At 33.9% G+C, this 13,265-nt stretch overlaps 1 protein-coding gene across 1 annotated transcript; it reads left to right on the forward strand.

Moving 5' to 3' along the window:
• Positions 1 to 647: 647 nt before the first annotated feature.
• On the forward strand, positions 648 to 4,162 carry LOC140767134 (uncharacterized). Its single transcript, XM_073106942.1, has 2 exons — positions 648 to 3,341; positions 3,662 to 4,162. Exons 1-2 carry the CDS (start codon positions 677 to 679, stop codon positions 3,973 to 3,975), a joined length of 2,979 nt encoding a protein of 992 aa, XP_072963043.1. The 5' UTR covers positions 648 to 676; the 3' UTR covers positions 3,976 to 4,162.
• The last annotated feature ends 9,103 nt before the right edge of the window (positions 4,163 to 13,265 follow it).

Below are 13,265 nucleotides of genomic sequence, written 5' to 3' on the forward strand. Positions count from 1 at the left end.
ATATAATAACATAATTATGATTTATATTGTATATTTTTATTATTTACAAAATATTACGATTTAGAATTAACATCGTGAGAATATACTGTTAACTAAAGATATTTTATTTTTAAAATAACAAAAATACTCTTATGTAAGAGTATTTGGAAATAGTGCTGGACTCGTCTGGGTTATTTAATCCTCACCTTTACAATATATTTAGAGGGAATGACTTTAACATGGAGACTATTGAATCTTATTGGTGGTGTCCACCACGGATGAATGTGAATTGAGAAGTTTGTGGTGAATTGAAAGGTCTTTTTTATATGGAGTAGAGAGATAACTCTTGAGTCATGTGGAAATTGGGGACTCAACACAAGTCTTCTCTTAATTGTGTGGTGGAGTGTGCAGAAATTCTCTTGGCAAAACTAGAGAATTCCACAGCATTTCACTATCAAAAACATCGTAGATAACACGTATAGAAGAGGTTATTAGTAACATTGTGTGACTTCTTGTTAGCCACACAACTTGTATCCGAAGGTTTATCACAATATGAGCACACAAAATAAAATGTTCGATTAGTGTTGGATAATGCCCTAAGTGTGTCGTGACAAAAAGTTTCTATATAAACCCTTGAACACTTTAGGTTAAGAACAACAAAATAAGCTCTGCCTTTGGTCTTCAGTTAGAGCTAGCTATGAATTCTTTGTTGTCTGTCCTAACGTTCCTCTTGTCGATTCTACTGCTACTCCCAATTCTCCCAAGTGGTGCAAAACTGGCATCACTTGATTCACAAGGGAGAGCTCTCCTCCATTGGAGAACCAGTCTTAAGAGCCATGAAGCCATAACTTCATGGAATCTTACAATTAGTCCATGCAATTGGACTGGCATCAAATGTAGTAGTGCCATGCATCATGGAGGGCGAAGCATAATCACGGCGATATCTCTGTCGCAGATGGGTCTTGTAGGGACTCTCGACGTCCTCGACTTCTCGCAATTAGCAACGGTAAAAAGTCTTAACCTCGCCCTCAACCAATTGCATGGATCCATTCCAGCTTCCATCATTGCTCTTTTTAAGCTCACCGCTCTTGATCTTTCTATGAATCAAATAAGTGGCTTCATACCTCCTTCTCTTGCTAGCATGACCAAACTTAGAATCTTAGACCTATATCATAATTATCTTATAGGTCCCATCCCAAGAAGTTTAGGAAACTTGACCAAGCTCAATATCTTACTTCTTTGGGGTAATCAGCTCTCTGGTTCCATTCCTCATGAAATAGGACTGTTGGTAAATATGGTCAAATTAGAATTCAACAACAATCAACTCTCTGGACCCATCCCGAGAAGTTTTGGGAACTTGACCAAGCTCAATATCTTACTTCTTTGGGGTAATCAGCTCTCTGGTTCTATTCCTCATGAAATAGGGAAGTTAACAAATCTGATTATTTTAAGTATCTCCAATAATAACCTAGCAAGCCATATTCCACCAAGTCTAGGGAACTTGACCAACCTCATTTTGTTAAACCTTTGGGGTAATCAGCTCTCTGGTTCCATTCCTCATGAAATAGGGAAGTTAACAAATCTGATTATTTTAAGTATCTCCAATAATAACCTAGCAAGCCATATTCCACCAAGTCTAGGGAACTTGACCAAGCTCATTTTGTTAAACCTTTGGGATAATCAGCTCTCTGGGCCCATCCCTCTATCATTTGGAAATTTGAGTAACATCCAGTACCTTCTAATATATAACAATCATTTAAGTGGTTCTTTACCTCATGGACTTGCAAATATCACAAGCTTTGTCAGAATTCAACTTGATGGGAATCAGCTTGAGGGAGATATCTCTAATTTCGGAGCGTATCCCAACTTAGTATACATTGATTTGAGCTTCAATAGGCTCTCTGGTACTCTCTCACACTATTGGGGACAATGCCACAATTTGACAAGCCTAAAAATCTCTAACAACAAGCTCAACGGAGAAATACCTCATAGCATTGGGCAATTATCTCAGCTGCAACTGCTTGATCTTTCGTCGAATAATCTGGAAGGGGAGATTCCAAAGGAATTAGGCAAGTCATCTCAATTATATAACTTGAGTCTAAGTAATAACTTACTCTCTGGTGAGATACCTCAAGAGCTTGGAAACCTACCCAACATAGAGATTTTGGATCTATCAGCTAACAACCTGGGTGGATCAATTGAAGGCAAGTTTGGGGGCTATCATAAACTTTGGTTTTTAAAGTTAAGCAACAATCATTTAAATGGAAGCATCCCCCTTCAAATCGGTGATCTAGTGAATCTACAAGAATTAGATCTTAGTCATAATTCATTTTCTGGAAGTATCCCATCCCAACTAAGTGGACTAATTATGCTACAAGTTCTGAATCTCTCACACAATGCATTGACTAGATCTATCCCCCCTTCTTTTCAAGATATGGCTAGCTTAATAAAGATAGACTTATCCTATAATGAATTGGAGGGGCCTCTTCCTGGTAGCCAGGTTTTCAAGAAAGCTCCAATGGAGTGGTTCACCCATAATAAAGATCTGTGCGGCGAGGTGCCTGGCTTGACTCCATGTAGTTCAAGCTTTTCAAGGAGAGGTTCTACAAGTAAACGAAGTCACATTATTCTGTTAGTTGTTCTTCCTATTCTTGGATCCTTGCTTCTTTTTGTGGGGTTTGCTTTAATCATATGGAAGAGGAAAAAAAACACTAAACACAATACAAGTGAGATTGATAAAAATGGGTTCTTGTTAGGAAACATTGATGGAAAAGATTTATATAAGGATATCATTGAAACAACAGAGAATTTTGATGACAAGTTTTGCATTGGCACCGGTGCATATGGAAGTGTTTACAAAATTACCTTACCAAGAGGAGTAAGAGTAGGAGAAATTACACTACCAATCGGAAAAACAATTGCTGTGAAGAAAATTCATCAAACGGAAGAAGAAAGATTGATAGACAACCAGCTTTTTCATCACGAGATACAAACACTATCTCAAACCAAACATCGGAATATTGTGAAGCTTTATGGCTATTGTTCAACTGATCAACATAGGCTTATTGTTTGTGAGTACTTGGAGAGAGGAAGTCTAGCAAGCATTCTTACAAATAATGCTTATGCCGTTGAGTTAGAATGGATCAGAAGGTTGAGCGTTATTAGAGATGTTGCTCATGCTTTATCTTACCTGCATCATAATTGTTCTCCTCCCATAGTTCATCGAGATATCACAAGCAACAACGTTTTACTTGATTCAGAATTTAGAGCTTATGTGTCAGACTTTGGAATAGCTAGAATTTTGAAGCCTGACTCATCCAATTGGACCATGGTTGCTGGAACAAAGGGATACGTCGCACCAGGTAAATGGATGTATTTTATTCTAATTAAGAAAGTTTGCATTGATATTTTCAAAAGTGTATTTTCATGTCATATATTTCTTTTCTATAGTATGAAGATATAAGTGATATTTCATTTATTCTACCTTATGGATATTTATCATTTGGTCCATATATTATCGTTTAAAAATGTGAAGAGATAATTGCATGCCATAACCTAATTTTTAAGTTGTTGTCATATTTGCCATTAGGTATAACTGTCTATCATATTTCAAAAATATTTTTTATGGGTTTTAATATAATTAGGCTTCATTTCTAAAACTTTATCTTATGATACTCTGTAGAGTTTGCATATATAATGATAGTGACCGAGAAATGCGACGTATATAGTTTTGGAGTTGTGGCACTTGAAGTGCTTGTGGGAGCTCATCCTGGAAATTTGATTACATCTTTATCATCAACTGCCATCGAACTCACACTACTGAAGGATATTTTAGATCCACGTCTAACACTACCTACAATTGAAGTTGCAAGTGAAATCTTACTCGTAGTCCATATAACCCTTCAATGTTTAGAAGCTAATCCATCAAGTCGACCAACAATGCAACATGTATCTCAACAGCTATCTACTCTCCGGATACCGCCTATCCTCAGTTGATATAATTAATATGATCATGTAATATTGTAGACCAACAGCAATGTATAGGAAACAATCTTGTATATCAATTTAGCTAAGTTTATAAATTTTGAGTTTGTTACTGGTCCCCCCACCTTTTATTTCTTTTTCCCAAAGGATGAATGTCATATTCTTTGGATCTACATTTGATGTTTTGAAGGAGTCAGACAGAAATAACAAATTGACTTTGTTATCTTGGACATGCATGCCGACTCATTTGTAGTGCTCGAATCACAATAATCGAACCGAGCTCAAACTCAAAAATCAAGCTTGTTTGAAAAGCGAGCCAAGCTCGAGCTAACATCGGCTCACTCGAGCGCACGCACGAGATTGACTTCTTTTCATCCATCTCGACATTGGAACTTGCCAATGAAATTATGCTCACATATTTTAAAAAAAGACTTATATTATGTAAATATTTTCATATTTCAATTCATGAAGCCGGTTGAATTTTTATTTGTCTAAAAGAAAAAGTATTAAAATGATATGATAATTCTAGGTGGGGTTGAGTCAATGTAGTCAAGTCGAGTTGTCTTGAGTTACTTGTTTTCAATTTCAAATAAAAAGATGTAAGCCCAATATGGTAATTTTTAGGTGTGGAATTTACACTGAGTTTAGTAAATTTATTATTTTGGCTTTATCTTTTACCGTAGCCGTTAAAACTATTAATATTTTATTTTAACTAATTAATATGTTTAGTTATATGAAGTCGTTTGATCAATTGAATCTTATTTAGTCACTAAAAATAGTCAAATTTTGGCTCAAATTATATTTGGGCTTGGCCACTTAACTTAATTCGTCAATACTAACCTCAAATTACCTCACATCTCTCAAGTCATGCTTATATCAAACCAAGATCTACTATTACTTTCTTCCTTATCTAAATCAAAATATGTCAAAATTCTTTTCTTTTCTATCGAGCAACAAATTTTTAGTAATCAAATCTCTATCAAGCTAAAAATTTTAGGAAGAAACTTTGTTATTCCTATTTCACTCTATTCCCAGCGTGGACAAAGTCTAAATTTGTTGTTTAGAATTTGGATATTAGTTGTTTTTCTTAAAAAGAATATATCTAATGATTTAAAATTGTTACTCCAAATTTTCTAAAAATGAATGAATAACTTAATTTTTATAAAAATTGAATTATTTATTTAAAGATAATCTTTCAATGCACCGGTAATTGATTTCTTGGTGAATTGTAGAAAAGAAGAGATTTAGGTTAGCCAAATAGAATGTGTTGTCTACAAAGTGAATTTTAAGACCTTATTTATCATGCTTGTTAAAAAAAAATCTACAAAATGATTTTCCTTTTCTATAAATCTCCTAAACCCGTTTTCCAAGTATGTTAAAATTACTTTTAAGATTTTTAAGCACTTAAAGTTTCAAACAAGTCCTCGTGAGATCGATACCTTGCTTGCCGATCTATTCTATAGATTCATGCACTTATAAATGTTACTTAATTTGTCACAACACCAGCTGAACAAGCTTCGTGAAGTAGAGATAAGGAAGGCGACTCACACCAAGGAACCACTTGAGCTAACTTCTCTTGTTCTAGCTCATCCTGCACAAGCGACTCACCCTAACCGCCTGCAGATCACGTGTCCGCTTTATACCTAGTGACTTGGAGGAGTATAGAAAGAAATGCTTGTGTTTTTAATGTGATGATTGTTTTACCCCTGATCATAAATGTAGAAAGCTAGCCAGCCTACGTCGTGTTCTTGGGTGGGCTTGAAAAGGATGAACTTGAGTTCACTAATTTGCACGATCGACCCTGCAAGTATAGGGACTTCGGGGATTAGTCAATTTGAGGACAAGATGTCGCTAGCATGGTGGATTAATATGATCCAATCACATGGAGTTGAGCAAGTCAAGTTAAGTTGAGTCGAGTTGAGTCAATTAGTTAGTTAGATTTGCTTATTATTTTTAATTCAAATAAAGCGCATGTGAGCACAATAGGGCAATTTCTAGGTGTGAAATAAATATTGAGTTTAGTTGATTTATTATTCTGCCTTTATCTTTTACCGTAGCTATTAGATCGTCTTTATCTTCGTAGAAGTAGATCTTAACTCTAGAATCCTTCCAAACCCTAGCCACCATCTTCCTCCACAAGCCACCCTATCTTATGGTCATCCTCCACCACCCTTAGCCGTCTGCCATCCTCCGACGACCGTATCAACATCGGATAATTACCAATTTGTCCAATTCTAACCTTCCTCCACAATTTCGATTATATCGGTTCACTCCAACTTCGGATTAACGTGAATCTAAAGCCAAAAGATCACTTTTAATGATACAACCTATAAAAATTTTGTAATTTTTTTATGAATAGATCGGTCGAGATCTAGTTTATAACAGTGGTATCAGAGCCTCTTTTCATCAGTCGATGGTTTCTCCAATGCTTTTATGACCACTAATGGCCATGGCTGGCTTCCTCGGCCCCATTGTTAGCCAATGATGCAAATCAGTTTTGGTCCCATGTGCATGACCTTGGGCCCAAGTACAAGCCTAAGAATGATTGTTGGAATGATATGGTGGGCCCATGTTAATCGATTGAGTTGGACTAGCATGCAACTTGAGCACGACGTGAGCGAGACCTTCATGATGACATAGGGCTTGACAGATTTGTTACAATCCAACCACATGGGTTAAGTCGAGTCAAGTTAGTTACTTAGGTTTATCTTATTGTTTTGAATTTTAAATAAATCGGATAATTCACATGTGGATCCGATCTGCTAGGGATTTTACTCATATAAATAGGAGTGGACATATGTTAATCATGATCATTGATCATTGAGAGAAATCTGAGTTTAGCCAGTTATTATTTTCGTCCTTATCTTTTTACCTTAGCTGTTAGATTATCTTTATCTACATAGGAGTATATCATAACCGTAGGTCCCTTTCAAGCATTCAAACCCTAGCCACCCCTACCTCCAGCAACTACCCTACAATACGACTGTTCACCATCACCCTTGGCTATGTGCCACCCTTCGACGATCGCCACAACGTCGGATATATACCCTTAGTGGCTGACTCGAGTCTTGTGGAATTGACTCAACACTAGTCTCCTCCAAAGTAGGCAAAAGTAATTAGGGTTTTTTTTTTATCAAAATAGATTATCTCTTAAATTCATTAACAAATGGGTCTAATTTATTATAGCCCTAACAAAAATATTAAACTAATCAATATTTTAAAAAACGTTAATAAATTTAGCATTTTTATCACTATACAATTTCAGTAAAAATAAATTGAATCAGGGCTAGTTTGGTCAAAAACTCAGTAATCAGGTATACCAAAGTCTTTGACCATTTGATTAACATTTGATTAACTTAACTTGGAATCGAAATTTCAGACTTAACTTATTTGGATTAGTTGGATATAAGGTTAGAGTTTATGAGTTTAAACTAAGATTAATCTGATGAACCGCAAGGAAATAATTAAGGATTATAAGATTATAAGTTTCTCATTCCCTAAGCATCCCATTCACTTTCAGGATTATTTTTTTCCCTATTCTAGATTAGAAAATAATATTCTAAATTAGAAAATAAATATTGAATTATTTAATTGGGAAATCATTAATTTTTTCTTTCTGTATCAAATAAGAAAATAAATATCAAATTATCTCTATTCTAGATTAGAGATACTATTCAAATTATTCTATATAAGCCCAATTATAATTTAAAAAAATTCTCACTCCTCTCTAAGCACTGCTCATTTTATCTCATTCCACAAACCAAAAAGTTGTATTTAAAATATTTCATCTATCTATTCTCTCTTGCCATTTATATATTTTATTATATATCTACATGTATTGCATACCTAAAATAATTAAGAATACTTTAATTTTAATTTATATATCAAATCAAAGATATTCTAGTCAATTTTTACCTCAACATAATATCACACTAAAAGTAATTATTACACCACACTCTAGATTATAGGTAATTATTAGAATACCCAAATCTATATTAGATGTATAATTTTAGGAATAAAAACTCTAAAATAGCTATCCAAAATTTCCCTTAATCTCAATATGAAATGATACTCTCTCCAATCAAGCTAATATTTTTATTACAAATAATCCATTATCAATATAGACATATTGACAACAACTCTTAACAGTTTACTAGACCTAAAAGAGAACTTTATGAAGATCATTCTTCAAAAATTCTTACAGTGATTTACTTAATATAAGTTATATTAAGAATTTTCTTTCTGCAATGCATTACTGATCCTTTGAGAACTTCTTAACATGCAAGCCATTTAGAATTACTAATTAAAACTTATAAGCCCTTGAAATCTGCTATCATATAATTCTTGCTGTAAATTATAGTCGAACATCGAAAATGATCCAATTATAAAGATCTATTTAGGCATTGATAATTTATAAAAAAATTAATTACATTAACACCCCTTGAACTATAGGCTAATATTGCAGTGACCTTCCATCATATAAAATGTTGTAATTAGACCTCCTAAACTAATCGGGCATTGCAATGTTACCCTTTAATCATACCCCTTAAACGTAATTCTTAATTCTTCATTGGATACTTGGATAAAATAAACAAAGAAGCTTAGCCGCTCTATATATAAAAGTCGGGTATAATGAACCTACTCGGATTTAACTCTAAAGGCTTATACGACTCGAACTAGGACTTGCCTTAGAGGTTTACATTACTTAATTGAACTCGCCTTAGTGACTTATGTGACTTAATTAAACTTGCCTTAGTAGTTTACATGACTTAACTAGACTTGCTTTAAAGGTTTACATAAGAGATAAACATAAATCAATTAAAAGAAAAATAGACTCGATCCATCAAACCCAATGTTCTCATGATGCTATCCGGCCTAACCTAATTTGCATCACGTCGGAGCCGTCGTTGGGGGATGCTCCAATGTTGCTATGGAGGAGGGCTTAGTTTGCAGAGGTGGAGGGATCTCCACTATAGCCGGAGGAGGAGTGGTTGTGGCGATTTGAAGCTCTCCTCCATCTACTTCATGGATGGAACCATCTAGTCATGGCTGAGCTAGTTCCGACATGGCTGATAGCATTGGTGATGTAGGTGTGTGGTAACGAGCCCAGATAGCTACCATCAAGCCTTGGAGATCCTTCTCGATCCATTCGAAGCCGTCTTTCAATGATTCTATCAATGCCTTCGTCCACGTGAATGGTTCATCGTCGATAGTTGTTGGTGATGATGGCATTGGAGAAGACCTAGTCGGTAGAGAGATGAGTTCTTGGGTCCTCTATGGCAGCGATTTGTTTAGGATTTGTCTTGGATCACGTGTTCACCAACAACTAAGAAACAATGGCTCTGATACCAATGTTATAATTTGATATGAATTGGCTACACCTGATTCAAATCAGTTTTTGGACAGAAATTTGTATGGACCTTTCAAGAGAATTTTCGTCAAATCTGGCTTTCGATTGATATGGAATATTGATAGGTCATAGCCCTAAAAAAGATCTTTCTAATGAATCTGATATCACAAGATCGGATGGCTAGATTAGAAGATATCTTCAGGAAAGTGGATGAAAGTCGGAGGGTCTACTCTAATACCAATTTTACGAACCAGATCTTGACCAATCCGAAAGTGAGAAAATTATAAAAATTTAGGTGATGGTAAACTCTTGACTTGGGGTTCTAATGGCTCTTATTTTACCTAAATTGGAGGTCGAAATAAAAACATATAAATGAAAGAGTGGAGCAATATCAGAACGGTACATATTTAATGTTGTGGCGGTCGTTAGAGGGTGGCGGACAACCGTGGAATGGTAGCAGTCAGCAGTATGAATAGGTGGCTTATGGAGGTAGACGATGGCCATGTGTTAGAGGTAAAATAAGGGTTCTAGGTTAGATCTACTCCTAAGATAATAAACGACTATGATTAATTTACTTCTACTCCTTAATTATCTTACTCTTACTCTTAAGATAGTCTATAGCTAAAATATAATTTTTAATTTTTCACTAGATACTTAGATGAATAAACAAAGAAACCTAGCTCCTCTATATATAGAGATTGGGTACAATGAGTTATATTCAGATTTAGCCTTGAAGGCTTATACGACTTAAACTAGGACTTGTCTTAGTAGCTTACGTGACTTAATTGAACTTACTTTAGTGACTTACATGACTTAACTAGACTTATTTTAAGAGCTTACATAAGAGATAAATATTAATCAATTAAAATATAAATAAACTCGATCCATCCAACCCAATGTCCTCATGATGCGATCTGATCTAACCTGGTTCGCATCAGTGTGCTTGCATTTAGTATAATCTAGAGAAGATATATATTTCGTTACATATAGTGAAGAAATTTGCTAGGGCAAGGCTCCATGGTTTTACCCACTTTGGGTTTTTCACATAAAATTCTCAGTGATTATTTTCTTGGGATGCTATTGTTCCATTGTATTGATTGCTTCCACATTAGCTTTTTATAAGAAATTATTGTCTCAAATTTGATTGTGTATAGGCAACGAAGATTTATTTTCTTAATAGAGTTACCTATTAAGATCCCTCAGATAGATGAAATTGAGACTTGTGCTAGAACTGTAATGTTTTAATTTGTCTAAAGAAAAGAAATGTTATTTAAAGGTTAAGTGGAATCACTTAATAACCTTCTCAAAGTGACCTATTCGCTTCAATTTTCTTTTTGGAACTAGTTGTAGTAAATGAGGAAGTAAATTAGCATAAGAAACATCGCTATCTCTAGAGGTCCAGGTTTTGCTGTATGGATTGAAATAGACGTAAAATAGAGAGAATGAATTAAAAATAACATAAAATAGGGAACTTGTTATTATTCGATTACATATGTTAAGTTGAGTCAAATCGAGTCAAATTAGTTACTTAATTTTATCTTTCTATTTTAAATTTTAAATAAATAAGATAATACGTATGTGGATTTGATCTGTTAGAAATTTTACTCCTATAAATAGGGGTGGACAGGTCTTGATAATTATCATTGGGAGAAATCTGATTTTTAGTCGGTAATTATTTTCGTCCTTATCTTTTTACCTTAGTCGCCTTCTACCTCCAGCAGCCACTTTACAATACACCCTGGCCATCCGCCACCCTCCGACGACCGCTACCGTTCTACCCTCTCTGACCTATCTCAACTATTTTATTTTTAAATTTTCATCCCAACCTCCAATTTAAGTGAAACTAGAGCGATTAGAACTCGAACTTACGAGCTATCTCCACCTAAATTTTTATAATTTTCTTACAAATGGACCACTTCAAATCTGATTCGTAACAAAACTATGTGTACACAAATCATTGCTATGGAACCATTACATAACCTTGCAGAGATATACTGGTTTGAGGAGGAAATTTTTTTATCCTCGTCTGATGAACAAAACGAAATAAATTTTAATGATCAGGAGATTGACTATACATTCCTCATTCCCTATGATCTTAAAAGATTCTAGTTAATTACATCTCAATGAGACCACCTCTGATTAAGCTGGTTTTTCTTATTACAAATAATTCATTCATTTAAATAAGCGATATAGACATTGACAATAACTCTTAGACATTATCCGAAAATTCTTAATAATAATTTCCTTTACCTTTACCATTATTATAATATACATTATTAATAAAAGTAGTAACTGCTAGTTTATAAACCCAAGAGTAAAAATACTATGCGTGAAGCAACGAAGATAACCTAGACTATCTAAAAATAGTATAATTGATTAAAATAAAAAATTTAAGCTTAGCACCTACTATTAATTACAACAGCTAATAAGGTAAAGCATATGAGTTGTGTGCCATAAACTAATTCTTAAAGTTGTTACCATAATTGCCTTTGGGTATAACCGTCTATCATATTTCAAAACTTTTTTCTTATGGGTTTTAATATGATTAGGTTTAATTTGCTGAAACTTTATCTTATGATACTCTATAGAGTTTGCCTATACAATGATAGTGATCAAGAAATGCAACATGTAAAGTTTTGGAGTGATGGCACTTAACGTGCTTGTGGGAGCTCATCCTGGAGATTTGATTACATCTTTATCATCTGCAGCCATCGAACTCACACTTCTGGAGAATATTTTAGATCCACGTCTATCACTACCTACAATTGAAGTTGCAAATTAAATCTTATCTAGTCAATATAACCCTTCAATGTTTAGAAGCTAATTCATTAAGTCGACCAAAAATGCAAACAATGCAACATGTATCTCAACAGCTATCCACCCTCCACTCTCTAAGTACCTCCTATCCTCAGTTGATATAATTAATATGATCATGTAATATGGTAGTCGTACAGCAATGTATATAAAATATACTTGTATATCAATTTAGCTAAGCTTATAAATTTTTAGTTTGTTGCTGATCCCCACCTTTTATTTTTCTTTCCCAAAGGATGAATGTCAAATTCTATGAATTTACAAGTTTATTAAATGGAAGGGCATTACAAATGATATTTTCACTAAGAGTGTAAATGAGTCTAACCGAGCTGAGCTTGAGCGAGCTAGCTCTAGCTCAATCTAGATTTGTAATTAATTTTGAGCGAGTTTGGGATTTAAGCTTAGCTTATCTTGAGTCGAGCTTGAGCTAAGCCAAACCTAGCCCGAGCTTAGCCCAATTAGAGGAGGTGATGACGGTGACAGCGGCTTGCAGGTGATAAAGGAGGTGGCGGCAACGACAGTTTCTTGATAAAGGATGTAGAGGCCGAAGGAGGATGAAAAAGGATGAGGATGAGGACGTCGATAAAAGAGACCTTTTTTAATGTTATAATGTTTAAAATAATTTTAATTTATCAAAATAATTGAATTAAAATATACTCATTATAGATAAAATTATAAATCACTGAATAAATTTTCTAATGCATATAAAATAATGTCAATCAAAGTTTATACTAAAAAGATATGAACAAAATAATTTTATTCACACTTTCATATAAATGTTTTCATATTAACTTCGAACAATAATATTTTACAAACAAATTTTTAAAGTTATAATGTTTAACTGAATTTTAAGGGCTAGAAATGATCGAATTTGAATATACTTTAACTGAAGAAGTTTTCCAACGAATATAAAATATTATTTATCAAAATTATATAAAAAATAAGTAAAATATTAAATAATACTATTTTACTCATATCTTTTTCGTATCAACTGTAATATATATTATTGTATATACGTTAGAAAACTTATTCATTTCATTACACCAATGTAACTTGTTGTTAGACCAACATATTTCTTAGTTATTGAAAAAATTTAAAAAACAAAATTATCAAAACTTTTAAAAAGAAAGACGAGTGC

Source organism: Typha angustifolia, chromosome 1, assembly GCF_048772165.1.
Source record: "Typha angustifolia cultivar Huaian chromosome 1, ASM4877216v1, whole genome shotgun sequence".
NCBI lineage: Eukaryota > Viridiplantae > Streptophyta > Magnoliopsida > Poales > Typhaceae > Typha > Typha angustifolia.